At 57.7% G+C, this 16,757-nt stretch overlaps 1 protein-coding gene across 1 annotated transcript in view; it reads left to right on the top strand.

Moving 5' to 3' along the window:
* IQSEC1 (IQ motif and Sec7 domain ArfGEF 1) overlaps positions 1-16,367 on the top strand; it is a 368,793-nt gene extending 352,426 nt beyond the window's left edge. The window contains 9 exon segments of the mRNA XM_058566349.1: positions 1,081-1,220; positions 1,719-1,748; positions 3,352-3,477; positions 4,729-4,828; positions 7,316-7,477; positions 8,367-8,543; positions 14,417-14,466; positions 15,726-16,232; positions 16,234-16,367. Coding sequence (XP_058422332.1) covers positions 1,081-1,220; positions 1,719-1,748; positions 3,352-3,477; positions 4,729-4,828; positions 7,316-7,477; positions 8,367-8,543; positions 14,417-14,466; positions 15,726-16,232; positions 16,234-16,284 — 1,343 coding nt within the window. The 3' untranslated portion in view covers positions 16,285-16,367.
* Positions 16,368-16,757: the final 390 nt, after the last annotated feature.

The raw sequence follows: 16,757 nt of genomic DNA, 5'->3' as shown, positions 1-16,757 counted from the left end.
CAATGGGTGAATGGGTTAGTTCCAGTTTTCTGCTATCTGTGGATAAAGATATAAGATGCTGCAATGAATAACCTTGGGATATTATGTCCCATGGGTAAATTCCCCAAATGCAGTCAATGGACCGGAGAGTGTTTGAATGTATAATTATGACAGACAGTGCCAAATTGCCCTCCAGAGGGGTTGATCCGTTTCACATCCCACCAGCGGTCTACAGGAGGGTGCCTTTCCCTCAGCCTTGCCAACAGAGCATATTACCAAACCTCTGGACTTTTGCCAGTCTGCGGTCTTCTGGTGGATGTGGGTTTGCACTTCCCTCCTGAGTAGGGCTGAGTTTTTCTCACAGCAGTTTTCCAGGGTGGTGTAGCAGAAACGGGACATGCTTGCTGTCAGAGGAACCCGAGCTCGAGTCCAGGCCCCCAGCTTCTGCCCACGTGATGTGGGACAACGGCTGGCGACACCGTGCAGATGCTCTGAGCTCTCCCTTGGTGGGCTGTGCCACAAGCTGCTCTCCCCTCCTCATACCAGCCCTGTGAAGTCACCTGTGCTCTTGGTGGCCCGTTTCACGGAGAACTGCCAGCTCAGAGAGACTGAGTCACGCGGTCAGTAAGAGGCAAAGCGAGGACTTGGGCCCAGGCCTGTCAGAGCCTGAACTCACAAACCCCAGCTACACAGCCTCCCCCCACCGCAGCCCCTTCCCTGGGCCTCAGCTTTCCCATCTGTGGAATGGGGTTGGTTATTCCCGCCCCACAGGGCTGTGGTCAGGATCGAGAAAGGTACTGTTTATAAAGCCCTCTGAGCATGGCTAGAAGGTCACACAGGTGGCTCTATGCTAGTCCAGGAGGCTGTGCTGGCCTTGTCCCTGGAAGGACTCTGGGGAAATTCTTAATCGGCTGAAAGTGTTCAGTAGCTGTGGGTCTGGAAGGTCTTTGGCTCTGTTGGGGACTAGTGAAAGGGATCACTATTCTGATTTGGTTTAGAAACTGATAAATCAGGGGGTGAGCCTGGGGCCTGAGGCTGAATGGAGCCACGGCCACCCCGGCCCCGGCCGCACCTGAGGCCTGGCTGCTGTCCCCTGCCCAGGTGTGGACGACGGCGAGGACATTCCCCGGGAGATGCTGATTGGGATCTATGAGCGGATCCGAAAGCGGGAGCTGAAGACCAATGAGGACCACGTGTCCCAGGTGCAGAAGGTGGAAAAGCTCATTGTGGGGAAGAAGCCGGTATGTGGTGGCCCGGAGCCGCTGGGGGAGGTCCGAGGTGCTCGCCCCACCTACCCACCCTCTCCATGTCACCCCAGGCCTGCCCTACTGGCTTTGGCTTCAGCCAGTGGCCCTGACACCATTTGGAACCTGGCCCCTTCTGGGCAGCGTTGGTGATTGTTTCAGGTTTTGGGTTTTTTTAAGTGGCTCCTAATATTGGGGAATAACAACTGTTTGCTCTGGGTTATATTTGAGAGAACCTGAGGCTCTTAATAAACCAAGAGCCAGGGTTGTGCTGTGGTTCCTTGGTGACCTGGGAATGCCCTCGAAGCCTCCCGGAGCCTGCCCACGGGAGGGCCCCCCGGCCCGCTCTGTGTGGCATGGCTGGAGGGAGCTGAGGGAGGTGCCAGGGGAGGGGTGCTTGCCTCTTTGGACGTCATCCCTTTAGCTCCCTCAGGGCCCAGGTGCATCTTTGGAACATTAATACCTTTTTTTGTTTGTTTCCTGTTTCCCACATAGATTGGATCCCTGCATCACGGGCTTGGCTGCGTGAGTACTCCTCTGCTTTCACGTCCCAGCTGAGATCCCACCCCAGGGGCCCAGCATGTCCTTCATTCGCTCTGCCGTGTCTCCCCGCTCCCAGATCCGTAGCTCTGGCTGCATGAGTTAATATCCGGAGCGATAAGAAATGTGATTTTCATAATTATCGCAGCCTTGAATCTCTGCAGGCCCAGAGACCACAGCTACACGGGGAGGGCTGTGCTATCAGGCTGAAAGCAGATAGATGGAGCCCGGGACGCTACGCCCGAACAGATGATCCTAGTGTGGCAGTGAGGGGCCTTCTCCTGCCCATCCCAGCCCCCGCGAGCTTGCTTGTGTGTGTCAGGACCTCCTCCACTGCCACCGCCTTGAGGAAGTTTGCCTGCACACCCCTGGAGCACACGTACACACGGCTAGCCTGGCAGTCATGTGGCATGTCCTTCGTGTGTCTGTCTTTACCCCTCACTGGGCAGCCCTGCCACTGCGAAAGTCAGCTTCACAAACGGCTCTGCCCACCCTCCCCTTCCCAGCTTCCCCTAGAGAGAGACCAAGACCCTTGGACACTCCCGTAACCTGCCCTCACCCAGCTCTCCAGCCCCACGTCCCACCATCCTCTCTCCTTCACGCTTTTGCTCCAAATGATGCTGCTCCCTGAGTGCGCCAGGCCAGGCCACGCATTTCCCTCCCCGTGTCTTGTCTTCCTGAGGTGCTGAGCTCAGGCATCCCTCCAGCAGGGTGCCCCTCGCAGGGTTAACCCTCCCTGCTTACCATCGCACTTATCTGGGCGCGTCCCGTCTCTTTACTACCTTGTCTGTCTCCTGCATGAGCCTGGGTGCTCCCAGAGCCACAACTGGGCGTCCCTGATGCTCTGTCCCCTTGACCCTTAGACGCCAGCCATGTTGTGTCTGGCCTTGAGGACGGCTTGGGCTTCAGCAAGGTGAGGGGCTCGTGTGAAGAGCCAGGGTTGTGCAGGCGGGCATGTTCAGAGGCAGGTGTGTGGAGCGGAGGCCCAGGCCAGGCCCCGCTGAGTGGCCACTGCGCGCTCAGGGCTTGGGACGAGGTCTCTCGGCCATCAGAAGCGTGGCAGTCCTTTAGGAAGGGCCTGGGAGGGTAGGAAAACCCCCGGGGCCTGGAATCAGCTCCTGGCTTTGCACCGCCCTGGCTGTGTGGCTGAGGCAAGCTGCCCAGGCTCTCTGTTCCTCAGCTGCCTCACCTGGAGTAGATTCTCTGGAAAAGTGTTTGCAGGGACTAATGGGCTTGCGTGTGTGACGGGCACTTTGTGGAGACTCAGAAACCATGCCCTCCTCTCTGTCTGGGGGCTCCCATGTGAGCGTGGTGCTCTCAGAAGTCTGGTCCCTGCCTGTAAGAATCGAGAGGCAGTCTCGCCAGAGGAGGAGTGCTTACCGCAGTACCTCAGGAGGCTCCTGAAGGCAGAGGGGGAAAATTGCCACAGGCAAAAGAACACGTTCTGCTTTGGACGGTTTGCGAGACAAGGCATTTTCGCACGTGAGGCTCAAAGACTGGGTCCCTAGCGTGCCGGCTGGACTCCGGTGCCCCCGGGCCCCAGAGGAGGGGTGGCCGCTGACGGCAGCACGTCCTCTCCCCCACACAGGTGCTCTCTCTGCCCCACCGGCGGCTGGTCTGCTACTGCCGGCTCTTCGAGGTTCCAGACCCAAATAAGCCCCAGAAACTCGGACTGCACCAGCGAGAAATCTTCCTGTTTAACGACCTCCTGGTGGTACGTGGTTCCCACAGGGTGTGGTGGCTGAGAACCACAGCACAGCAAGACCCGGCGGTGTGTCTGCACACAGTGGACAGTGGGGGGGCCTCTGGAGGGCGGAGGGCAGGAGGCAGAGAGCAAGGGTGGGGTTAGCCTCAGGTCTTTGGGTTACAAGGGGCAGAATCCAACTCAAACTGTGCCCATGGAAACGGGCTTCCTTGGCTCCTGTAAAAGCCCAGAGCGGGTTGGAGCATCAGGCCCAGCTGCTGCCAGAGGCCCAGACAATGTCAGCAGGACTCAGCTTCATGGTGTCTGTCTCGGCTGTGCGGGCTCCTCCTCTGTGGGCTCCCTTCTCTGGCAGCTCCATCAGGAAGGACAGTCAGCCTCGGCAGCTCCAGGCTTCATCCCGCCCCCTTGGCCACCAGTGGGATTCTCTCCCTAACAATCTGAGCAGAGCTCTCACTGCTTTCCATGCCAGCGCCTGAGCCAGTCCCAGGGGCCAGGCAGGTACGGTGCTGCCTCATTGGCTGAGCCTGGGTCACAGCCCACCCCCCGGACTAATGGATGGAAGGTGGCGGAGAGAGTGTTCCCCAAAAGGAAGTTGGGGAGCTCTTGCTTGAAAAAAGGTAGCATGGATGCCAGCCAGTGGGAATAAAGATGCCCCTACGGAGAGCAGGGCAGAGCTGTCCTTTAGCTCTCTGTCCCTGCCGCGTGCCATGGCTTTCTTGCCAGAAGCCCCTGCACCTGATCTCTGAATGCTTGATTGCAAAGGACCAGCTGCTTCTCTCTGATTCCTGAGGTTGGAATTCAGATGTGTGGGTTCATCCTTTATTCAGAGTCCCTGCCTTTGGGCAAGTCACTTCACATCTCTGAGCCTCAGTTTGCTCCTCTGTAAAATTAATCTCTCAGAGGGTTACAGTGGTCAGATGGGGTCCTGGGCATAAGAACCTTGCACGCTGCCTTCAGAGCCCTGCATGGTGACATGCCTGCCGCCTCTCTGTGGATGGAGGGGCTTTGTTGCCAGCCAGGATGGCACCAGGGTGTTGCAGGAGCAGAAATCAGTGTCTGTGTCACAGTGTGAATGGGCACGCGTTCCTCCCCATGTCCACCCTCTCCTGCCCCAGGGGTCTCCTGACCTCTGAACTGCAAGGAGGGTTCTCACACAGGAGAACATGGTCGCTGTCGAGTCCACTTAGAATCCTGAGCTCGTGGAGCTGCTCCAGGGCAATCTAGGCTATGTGGCTCAGCCTCTGTCTCTGGTTCCTCCAGGTCACCAAGATCTTCCAGAAGAAGAAGAACTCGGTGACGTACAGCTTCCGACAGTCCTTCTCCCTGTATGGCATGCAGGTCCTGCTCTTCGAGAACCAGTGTAAGTCTGTCCTTGGGGCCGGCCTAGCCTGGCAGGGTGTGTGTTCCCTGGAGCGCTTGTCTAGGCGCGGCCTGCACTGCGTGTGGCAGGAGATGGCGTCACACAGCTCTAAGTGCCTGGTGAGGAGGCAGCCTCTTCCCATTCTCTCCTTCCTCCTGGTCCCATCAAGGACAGAACCCTGGGGGGCTCCTCCGATGGTCTCTCAGTCCCACTTTACCACAGAGAGCAGAGCGCAGGCTTGGTGTCTGATAAGCGCAGTAACTGGGAAGAATTTAATAACTGCACAGAGTGCTCACTGAGGTAACTTTGACTTACTTGTAGGTGGTAAGTTTTTTAATTTCGGGCAGAGTGAATTTATTTAAGTATATGTTGATAGGAAAACATCAGGTAAATAGCATAGGTGATATGCAAATATGGACAAACAGGTGAAGCCTGAGGGGCTGCGGAGGTCAGGAGCTGCGCCCTGGAGGCCACGGGCCTGGGTTCAAATCCCGGCCCTCACGTTTAGCAGCTGTGTGGGCTGGCTGTTCAGTCTCTCTGGGCTGCGTTCCCTTATCTGTGAAATGAGGTGATTGCAGGGCCTACCTCGTAGGATTAGGTGAGTCCACGCTGTGACGCGCAGGAAGAGCTGCTGACACAGAGGAAGTGCTTGGTCAGGGTTTGTGCTGAGGTGCCATTAGAAGGCCTCCTTGGGTGTGAGTGGGTCGTGGGGGCCTGGGGATTTCGGAGGGGAGCTGGCTCCTGCCCAGGATCCCCACTGACTTCTCTTTTGACCTTGCTCCTCTTGCTAGCCATGCCCTTCCCTTTTCCTCTCTCTCTCTGTCCCTTCCCTGTTGGAGGTCCCTGAGCTGCAGGCTGAGCCAGTCCTCCTGAGATGGGTGGGGGCCTGCTGCCCAGCCCATTCTAGAGTGGCCCAAGGGGAGGACTGCCCTGAGGGAGCGTCGCCAGGTCCCCAGCAGCAGGGAAGCCCTCATCCTCTAGGAGAGGTCACCTCGGTGCTGTCTGATAGGCCTTCCATCTGCAGGTTGAAAAAGTGCCAGGGACCCATGGCTGGGCCATCCAAAAGGCCATCCAGAGGGCCTGGATTTGGGACTCTTTCCCCTTCTCTGTCTTAAATGGGACCAGCACCTGCCGGGGCCCCTCCTTTCTCACATGCTCACAAGGAGCCCAGGATGCCGCCATCCATCTCCCCGTCTCCTGCCCTGTCCACCCCACCCCGGGCCGGAAGGCATGCCTTTCCTTGGTTTCCACTGGACAGCACCAGAGAGGTCGGTGCCACCCCGTGTTGTCCCGACCAGCAGGCCCCTCTCACAAGGGGTGGTGGTGGCAGTGATGCTCCCAACCATGGACCTGACCAGACTGACTCCCCAGACAGAGGCTGCACCTGGATCATTTTTAGATTCCCAGGGCTTGGCCCTTGGTCCTGGACACGGATGCTGGTCAAGAGCCGACCCTGACGCTCCTAGAAGACGTGCCTTCACACCAGGGGTCTCAGCTGGCAGCCTTGGGTCAATGCCAGCCCAGTTAGGTTATATTTGGTTTGCACATTTTTTTTAGATTTGTTGAGCTAATATTTAATCTTCACATTAAAGTTTAGATATTGTTGGCTTCTCTTGAAAAATAAGGTCTAGCATCCCTAGGACTGCATTCCCGCATGGCAGCTGGTCATGGGTGGCATGCCCTCCCCCCCCGCCCCCAGCACTCCCCCGTTGCTCGCGGTATCAGCTGGCCTGCTTCCCACACTCAGAAAGCCCTCTTGGGGCGCTAGGCATTGGAGTTCCCAGCCTTGACCGAGGTCTGGGCAAAGGTGGGATTGGTGTTTGGGCCAAGTACCTTCAAAAACCCAGCAGCTGATGCTCACTTCCCCCTGAGGAGAGAGGCGCTGCCAGGGGACCAAAGCCCCAGAGACCCCTCGAGCTCAGAAGTGGCACCAGGCAGGTCTGAGTAGGAAGATGCTGTGCTCAGCATCGAGTATGCTGGGGTAGTGGGGCACTCCCGGGGAGCTGGGGGTCTGGAGGCCAGTGGGAGAGAACAGAGCTCAGTCTGGTCTCGGAACCGTCTGAGGTGACTGGATAGGACTCTCCACCCAGCACAGGACACTACCTCTGTCTCCTAGACTCAGCACCTGGCCACTGTCTCAAGCCCCAGGCAGAGTGACTGAGGACTCAAATGGAAGTGGCCCAGGCTCCATGACCTTCAGGTGGGGGAAAAATGAGAGCCCTGGCTTCCCCTCAGATAGGGCAGATCCACCCCCAGCTTACAGATGGAGCAACACACACCCAAGTTGGGAGATGGAGAGTATCATGTGGTCCCCCCGGTGTGCACTGTGGAAGCCTCTCCTCGCTGGTCAGACATGTCTGCTGAGAGCCTGGGCTCTGAGCACTTCTCTCACGCCCATCCTGAATTGAGACTTATGACTGTTTTCTTGACCAGAAGGGAGGTTGCAGAGAACGCACCGAGACCATGGGTTCTTCTTCCTTTTTGCAGACTACCCCAATGGCATCCGGCTCACGTCCGCTGTCCCCGGAGCAGACATCAAAGTGTTAATAAACTTTAACGCTCCCAATCCTCAAGACAGGAAGAAATTCACGGATGACCTGCGGGAGTCCATCGCAGAGGTGCAGGAGATGGAGAAGCACAGGATAGAGTGTAAGTCGCAGACCTTCTGGAGTCCCAGCATCTCTCGGGACTTTCTGGACTCAGGTGTTGCCTCCCATCTGGTGGCAGTGATAGCAGTCAGAGACCGATGGAGCCAATGACTGTGGGCCCACAGAGATGAGATGCCCCTGGCCACGTGCCCAGGCTGCCCACATAGCCAGGCCACAGAAGGCGGCAGAGTCAGGGAGGAGAGAGCAGAGGCCTCCTGGTGAGAGCCAGGGCTGCAGAGGCCCAGGCCTGTCCTCTTTGTGGGGCCACATCACTTGCCCTGAGGAGGGCCCCTGGTTCCCTGGTCACCCCATGGCACAAGAGCTTCCAGAGTTCGGGAGCTGAGCTCTTTGCACTTGAGCGTGGTTATTATTTATTCATCTTCCGCATCAGGGCCCAGCCAGCTGCTGGGGTCACAGCTGAGGCCATCCCCTGGTTTCTGGTTATAACCCCTGCTTCTCCTGGCTCCGAGCCTCACTCCCTGGAAGCACATGGGTGTCCCCACCTCTGGCCCCCATCCATGGCAGGGGGTTAACCTTGTTCATCTCCAGACCCAGGCAAGTCTATCTCCTTGTCAACCCTCGAGCCTAAAGTGACTGTCTTTCTCACAAACCTCAAGGCACTCTGACCTCTCCACCCTCCCTTCTGGGGTCTCCTTGCGGCTCCCTCTTGTTGAAAGTAGCCATCACACCTTCTCTGTCCCAAGACAACCCTCGCTCCTTACTTTTTCCTCATTCCAGGCGGATGGTGATGGATACAGTGCCAGCCCCAAACAGAGGGCTGTGGTCCACTGCGTTTCCCTCTTGGCCAGGGTCCTGGCCCTGCGCCCACCCCAGGTTGCCCTCTCCAGGCCATGCTCCTCTCACTGGGCCCCTCGCCCCCTCTGTTTCAGCGGAGCTCGAGAAGCAGAAGGGCGTCGTGCGGCCCAGCATGTCCCAGTGCTCCAGCCTCAAAAAGGAGTCAGGCAACGGGACGCTGAGCCGGGCCTGCCTGGACGACAGCTACGCCAGCGGCGAGGGCCTCAAGCGCAGCGCCCTCAGCAGCTCCCTGCGGGACCTCTCAGAAGCGGGTAAGAGCTGGACCTAGGGCCAGCTTCCTAGCCCAGTGCATGCAGGACTCAGACTGGGCATCAGCGGTGGGGCACGCACTGTGCCGGGAAGGGACTGTGGTGGCAGCCAGCAGTGGCGGGGTTCGGGCCGAGCGCTGTTTGGGTTCCCTTTGACCATCCCAAACCACAGTAGCATCTGACCGTACAGAGAGGGCATCCCCAAAAGGGAAAAGAAAACAGGACCGAATTGTCAAAGGCAGAACAGCTGGGAGGTTAACCCCACGTCTCCCTTTCTTCTTTTCGGAGTTTTATTTATTCTTTTATTTATTTTCTGAAACTGCTCACCCAGAGCGAGCCAGGCCCCGCTGACGGATGTGTCCCGTGTACTCTGTGCTGCCATGTCCCTGTGTTTTATGCTGATGAATGAAATGGAGTGAAGCCCTCTAAACGGTGTCTGGAGACCTCCTCTCCTGCTGCCCCTGGGCTCGCTTTCCCCGCAGAGGTCTTCCTTCCTGGGAAACCCAGGCCTCCATCCAGCCCCGAGGCGACGGCCACGGCTGGCCTTGGGATGTCAGGGGAAAGCCCTAGCGGAAACTGTGATTCTTGTTGCTGTTGTTTCTTTGTTTCTGTGTGTGTTTATTTGCTGCCAGCCTCTTAACCCCCGAGCCAGCAGCACTCCTCCGGCCTCCCACATTTCCGGGGGCGGGGTGCACCTGGAGCGTCCGGGAGCAGGGAGCTTCTGCTGGCAGCCCTCACCTGGCCTGGTCCTCTCGGCTGGGGCAGGTGAATGAGGGAGGCATGGGAGCAGACCCAGCTGGAGCCTGTGAGCGCTGCTCCAGCCTGCTTTGTCTGCTGGTGCTGTCAAAGCTATGGAGTGAGGGGGTGCACCCTGGCAGCCCCTAAGCCCCCCACTGGTTGTGTCTAGCCAGTCACCTTCTCCCAGGAGGAGGCTCTGGGGCTGCGGTGGAGCAGAGGTTGCAAGACATTGTTGCACAGTGGGCACGGGGCTGTGCCAGCACTGTAGGGTCCTGGGACCCTAGGCTCCACCTGCCCCGAGTCCCCGGGTGCCCCTGCCCCAGGAGCCTGACGTAGCCCCTGGTTGTTGGGAAGACCCTCTCAGGCCTAGATCAGCCCCCTCCCCTCCTAAAGGCTCGCCCGCCCTACCCGGCCTCAGGCGTCACCATGTGGCCAGCTCTGGGCCCCCCAAAGAGAGCCTGCTCATGACTCCATCCCATACCTGCCTCACCAGCAGCACTGTCTGCCTCCCTTCAGCTTATTCATTTCTCAGAAATTTGTTTTTCTTTTCTTTTTTCTTTTTGAGTTGGATTTTTTCCTTTGCTTTTGTCTTGTCTTTTTTTTTTTTGTAGTAAAAATCAGCAATCCATTGCCAGCGTGAGGGTTAACCCAGGGTTTCTCAACCCCAGCACTGTTTTGTGCTGGATAATTCCTTGCTATGGGAGCTGTCCTGTGCAGGATGTTTAGCGGCATCCCTGGCCTCTACCCACTAGATGCCAGTAATATCCCCCCAGTCATGACAATCAATAATGTCTCCAGAAATTGCCAGATGTCCTCTGGTTGGCAAAATCGCCTCTGGTTGAGAACCACTGATTTTCTCCATGGCTTGTTAAACCCAGCTAAGCGTAAGTGGACTGCTCTGGGCCTCTGCAGGCTGAGGCTGAGCCTGTGTTTGAGTTTGTGCAGTGGGGCAGGCTCTGGCCTCTCTGTTCCCCGATGAAGCCTCTGGAGGGCTGGGGGGCCCTTCCCTGTCCAGCCCCCTCAGGTTGCAGTGGCTCTGTTGGAACTGAGGCTCTCAGCATGGCCAGCCACACCCACTCTGTGTCTGGTGGTCAGGATCTCAGCTGTCCACTCTCTGCCAGAGCTTAGGGGTCAGACAGAGCCTCATGCCCAGGCCCAGAGCCACGTGAGGGATGAAGCTCTAAGGTGTGGCTGATTTCCATTTATTGTTACTATTACCATTGTCATTTGGGGATTCTGAGTTGAGAAGGACACTGCAGATTGAGTCTTCTCAGGGCCTGAAGCCACAATGAAAGAATCCCAAGGAAAGAAAGCCCCCTGCACCCAGAAAGGTTGAAGGGCAAGGTGAGTCGTAACAGCTGCCAAGGCCCCAGACTGGGGACAAGCCATCTGTGACCTCCAGAGACAGACAGGCCAATGTCAGCAGCCTTCCTGGAGGATGCTGGGCTTGGCACCTTCAGACGTGGAACTGTGTGCTCTCCAGAGGCAGCATCACTCCCACCCACTGCGGGCCTCACCAAGATGAGCTTGTCAAGAAGAGGCAAGGCCTTAGGGGCAGCCTCTCCACTCAGGAGAGCAAACATTCAGTGGTTGGCACGTCATCACTCTCAGAGCAGCTGCCCCAGACCTGTGATCACATGTTCATCCAGGAGACAACACACAGGGACGTGGCCTCAGCCCGACGTGAACCTTGGGGATGGGAGAAGCAGTCGCAGTTTGATGGTCAAGGAGGGAGCCCAGCAGCAGGTGCCTCCAGGAGCCCCTGACATTCCAGAGGTGGAGGGCGGGGCCTGGCCTCCAGCTCCAGCTCCCCACTGAGCTTCGAGCCCTCACCCGACTCCACATGGCCTTCCTTTGGCCAGGGCCCTGTGTTCATTTCAGTGGCACCAGAGCCCTGCTGGCCCGAAATCAAGGACCTGCAGGAACCGTGGACATAGGTGTGACTGGTCCTTAGCCTCTGCCCCACGTCAGTCAAGTCCTGGTGGATACTGTCCCTGGGTCCCTGAGGTCCACACCAGTCCCCACGGAGAGGACGTCTCCCAGGGGCTGCAGGACCTGCCTGCACCCGTCATCGCCCCAGGGCGGCCAGTTTCCAAAGCAGCACCTGCTGCCCAGGACGGGCACTCCGCACGTGACATGTGCTCACTGAAGCCGCACTCGGGATGGCCACCCCAGCACAGCCCAGCAGAGGGCGCACAGCACGCTGATCCTGGAGTCACACCACTGAGATCATCTCGCTCCTCAGCCTGCTGCTCATTAGCTGTCAGGCCCTGGACAAGTTACATCTCTGGGCCTCGGTTTCCCCATCTGCAAGGTGGGGACTAGTTCTTCCCTCCAAGGCTCTCTATGAAAGTTGATACTTGCAAAGCATTTAGAGCAGGGCCTGGCACGGTGTGCATGGCTGTTGTCGCTGAGCGAGGGCACCTCAGCCCCCAGCATTGCTAAGGGCTGCAGGGTGAGACCTCTAGGAGAGAGCCCTGCCCGCGTCCTGTCCTGATGCTGAGAAGCAGGGGAAGGCTGTGAAGAGCCGTGTTCGGAGCCCCTTCCACACGTGGTCCTGTTCCTAGCCATGGTGGGCTGGCAGGGCCTGATCTGGCTCTAGAAGAGGCGCTGGCTGGGTTGGGGCTCACCTGAGGCTAGTGTAGGATTCAGAGAGAGAGCGGGGAGGTACCTGGACACCGAGTGCCAGTGAGGGGAGCATGGCTGTGTGGGCGTGAGCCCCTGTTCCGGCATGCTTTGCCTCCATTAGTAGATGGTGTGTGCTCAAGTGCACATGTACACACCCGGACGTGAGTTTGTGGTGGTCAGGTGTCTGTGGGTGTGCCTGTGAGTGGGGCCTCTCAGACTGGAGTGCACAGAGCTCCCGTAGGGACACCCACATCTCATGCTGATCTGAGAAGTTGAAAAGATGAATTCTAAGAAACTCAACATCACTCAAAGACATCCAAGTTAAAGCTCTCCTAAAAAAAAAAAAATTTCTCAAGTCTTGGCCCACATTGAGGGAGAGGGAGAGGAGGAGGATCTTGTTCAACTCCAGGTCAGCACCATATGAAGCCCCCAAACCTAGCTCCACGCCTGGCCCAAGTCCTATCAGCAGAAGCAGGCGGCTGGAAGGTGCTGCTGGGCACTGGTAGAGCAGCCTGTCTTGCCTCCATGCCTGGTTTTTAGTCAGTCAGAGGAGCCCCCAGGCCTTAGAGGGGCCGGAGAGGTGATTTAAAAACTCCAAAGACAGTAGAGACCGGGCCTTAGCATTTCCACGTGGTGAGCAATGTCCTAAGTGTTAGGTGCTTGTGGCCACCCCAGGAGGGGAGGCACGCCCATTTCACAGATGCTGAAATGGCAGTCAAGAATCGGAGTGCCACTTGGGGTCACCTCCCCAGCCAAAGAGCCGCCTTCAGGGAGGCTGGACTCTAATTCTGCTCCATGTGCCTGGCCACTGTGTCGGGGCAGAAGGCAGGAAGGGAAGACGGTCAGCCCCTCTTCTCACGCTAGCTGAAAGATGAAGAAAAATGTGACCCTCGTCTTTCTTCCGGCTGGGAATAAGCCAGGCCCCGCTTGGCTCTCCCTGGGCCTCAGCAGCTGGTGGAAAATGCTCTTATCCTCAACCACTGTGTGGCCCTGTCCTGAGGGGACTCTGAGGCCCTCTCCCACGTGCCAGAGTCCAGCAAGGCCTTCTGTGGACCCCAGGCTCCCAGCTGGAACTCAGTTTGGGGTCAGCAGGCAAGGCAAAGGGACCAGACCTCCCCCAAGCCTGCTGTTGTATATCCAGGACTGAGGCCCTGTCCCAGGCACGGCCCAGCACACTCAGGTGCCACCATGAGGCTCGAAGGACCCACAGACACACCCTCTCCACTCAGTGTGGGGCTGGGTTGTGGGCCACAGAGAGGCACATGGCAGTCTCTTCCATCTTCCAGGCTCCTAGGCCTGGCCTGGGTCCAGCTCAGAAGGCAGCATGGCCGAGATTTCCAGCTTCAGAGGTGGACAGACAGCCTTGGGTGTGAACTCTGCTAACTGTGGGAATTGAGCCGGTGAGCCCATCAGCCAGAATCTCCTCCTTGGCATGGACAGAGGGATACCTGTCCTGTGTTGTTGTAGGGCTTGACCAAGCACCTGCATAGTGCTCAGCTCATGGCCAGGGCTGCACAGATGGAAGTGTAGAGAACACCAAGAGGGAAGCCCTTTTTCCAGCCGCTCATCCTGTCCACATTCTCAGAGAGCTGGCTGGAGACCAGACCCCTAAGCTTGGGCACCATCGTTTCCACTGGCCTTGATGTCCTGCAGAAATCAAACATGGAGAATCCTCCAGAGGGACTGTGGAAGCCTGGATGGGCCCTGGGCACCCAGAACCAAGAGGAAGATTCAGCCTTCTTCTGACATAGCCAACATATTGAGTGCCTGCTGTGTGCACTAGGGATGTAAAAAGGCCTCGGAAGTGAGAGCTCATGGCTGAGGGAACACTTGTGGCATCCTGGGGGGTGATGCCCATAGAGGGGAGGCAGGACTTAGGGCCCTGGCTGGAGGAAGGCCTCCCAGCAGCCCCCGACCCTGTCTCCTGCCCCGGCCAGGGCACTGCACAAACCAAACACCGGCCCCAGAGGCACCGGCACATTTGATCCACCCGGGAGAACAGGGTGCAAAATTCAGTTTCCTCCTGACCATCAATCCCACCCTGCCAGGAGCCGGAGGTGTATATGTGCGTACGTACGTATGTCTGCATATATACATACGTATATGAAATCCACTGAAAGTCAGGGCCCTGCACGACCACCTTTTGTTTGTTTTCAGCTGTTGGAGAAGCTGCCCTCCCCTGTCAGCAGATGGCTGATGCCAACTTGATCTCGGGGCATCAGGCCCCACCTGTGCACCAACCCGGCCCACCCTTCGCCACAAACTGCCCATCCAGGAGCAGGGGTATAAAGTTGGGGCTGGTTGAAAAAGAATCTTCTTTTTTTTTTTTTCTTGCTTTTTTAAAAACCCCATTTTTTTTTAACTCATTACTGCCCTGCCACCGGCTTCCCCACTGAGTTCCTCTGACCCTCACGCCCGAGCCTGCGGCAGGTGGGCCCCGTATCTGAGGGGCAGGCAGCGCCCCAGCCTCGTGTCTGTGTCTAACCTCTGGTATTGCATGTTCTGGGCAGGGAAGCGAGGGCGTCGCAGCAGTGCAGGATCGCTAGAGAGCAATGTGGAAGTAAGTAGGAAGCGCCTACGTCCGGCTGGCTGTCGTGTTACCTCCCCAATCCTTGGTTCATATCTGTTGTCTTCTTGTTTTTTGCTCTTCCTTCCCCTACTGCACAGAGGCGCAGAGACGCCCACCCCTGCCTGCCTCAGCCCAGTGCATGCCAGCCTCCCCTCCGCCTAGAACCGCCACGCCTCTCACCGCTTGTTTGGGCTGGAACGGTGGGGGGTGGTTCTGGATTTTGTGTTTTAGTTCCCGCTTAACCCCTGTCCCCTGTGGTCCCCGAGCATGGTTAACATACCTGGCTTCCCGGCACTCCCCCTGGGGTCCCTGGGCATTGCTCCTGGGGGGGAGGCAGCGGCCACCAGGCACCCACGCACCTTCCAACCTCACTGTTGGGGGTGTTGCTGATCTCTTGACTTCCACGCTCCACCACCCCCATCGCTTCCTTCCCGGAGTCTCGATTGTCCTGTGTCTGCGGTCAGGGTACCATGGAATTGCTTAGCTAGCTCAGGGGAGGAGGAGAGCTGTGAGAGAAAGGAAAATCAGTGTGGATTTCATGAGATTTCATTCATCTTCAACCATCTCTATATTACTGTTCACATCTTAACCTCAGCTTGCAGAACTTTTTGTTTCCTTCTTTTTCCTTGTTTGGTTTGCTGTAGGTAGCTGCAGTGAAACGCCTAGGCAGGCCCACCCCCCAGGACGAGGTTTCCCAAGCCCTCCTGTGCCTCTCACCACCTTCCCAGAAACCCCAGGACCCACACAGGGAGAGCAATTACCCTTGGACCCATTGAGAGAACCCAGGAGAGCTTAGGGTGCAATTTCCGCAAGAATGGGGTTCTCATCATGCACACCAGCCTGCCCCACTCCACTTAGTACATGCCGCTCAGACACCCCCAAACAAATGGTTCTGATCTGAAAACTCACCCTTCCGTGACAGGGTGCTTGTCAGGATGGAGCAGAAGTCAAACTGTGCTGCTGCTGCTGCTGTTGACCAGAATGGAGGGTTCCCTCCCCCCGCCCTGCCCCCTCTTCTCCCTGGAAGGCCAGTTCGCTGTCCCTCCAGCCCCCAGCTGTCTTGCCACAGTAGCATGAAAGGAGGCGGCGCCTGAGTGCTGCCTCTCCCAGCCCCGCCCTCTGCAGCCAGCGAGTTAAACTAAGGCTTAGCAGTCAGTGGGTGAACTTTTTTCATTTTTTTTTTTTTAAATCATTCTGACATAAGTGCTTTAAGATCTTTTAATTTTGATTTCTATGAATTTCCTTTTTAGGGGTCCATCATTAGCAGTCCTCACATGCGCCGGAGAGCTACATCAACACGAGAGTGTCCATCTCGCCCACACCAGACTATGCCTAATTCATCCTCCCTCCTGGGCTCCTTATTTGGGAGTAAGAGAGGGAAGCCCCCTCCCCAGGCCCACCTGCCGTCAGCCCCTCCCCCACTGCCCCCCCATCCACTGGGCCTGCCCCACCCGCAGCACTCCGCCGCTGGCCATCACCAGGGGCCCACAGAGGGCCCGCCACAGGCCCAGGTGCATGGGCACCATACCCAGTACTGCCACATGCAGCAGAACCCACCCCCCTACCACCATCACCACCACTACCACCCGCCCCCGCACATCCAGCATGCACACCAGTACCACCATGGCCCCCATGGGGGGCACCCACCCTATGGGCCCCATGTGCATGGCCACCCACCACTGCCCTCAGCCTACACAGGCCACCCAGGCCACGTGGGCCATGCAGCGCACCACCACGGGCAGCCCCCTGCGCCGCCACCCCCCCACCAGCAGCAAGGCCAAACCCAGCGGCATCAGCACAATTGTGTAGACAGCCTGGGCGGGGGTCCCAGACTCCCTGGCACAACCGCACACCACACAGAGGCACACCTGGGGTGGCCACCCTCAGACCAGACCCAGGGCACTTTTGTTTCCATTTCTCCCGTCTGCTCCCCATGGCCCAGATGGAGCCCCCTGAGCCCACAGGGCTTGTATTGTAGGGAACAAAACTCGTGATTTAATTTAGTGTTGGTGCCCAGGCTCCATCCACCTCAACCTGAGGGGTGGGCCTCGGCCACCGTCAGCCTTGAAACGGTGCCGCCGGGCAAGTAGATGTTGAACTGCCCGCCCCGGCCACTACAGCCCTCAGCTCTCTACTCCCTAATTGTACATGCATCTGAAAACCCAGCCTAGGAAAAGAAGAACAAGACACAAAAACCAGAGACAGAACAAAAAAACCCCAAAACTTGCTGCACTATTGCTCTTTTGTTGACAATGGGCAAAAAATTAAGTAGACCTGATATG

The sequence above is a fragment of the Diceros bicornis genome, chromosome 2 (genome assembly GCF_020826845.1).
Source record: "Diceros bicornis minor isolate mBicDic1 chromosome 2, mDicBic1.mat.cur, whole genome shotgun sequence".
NCBI lineage: Eukaryota > Metazoa > Chordata > Mammalia > Perissodactyla > Rhinocerotidae > Diceros > Diceros bicornis.
Note: the sequence above shows the minus strand (reverse complement) of the source record. Positions and strands in the feature narration are given on the sequence as shown.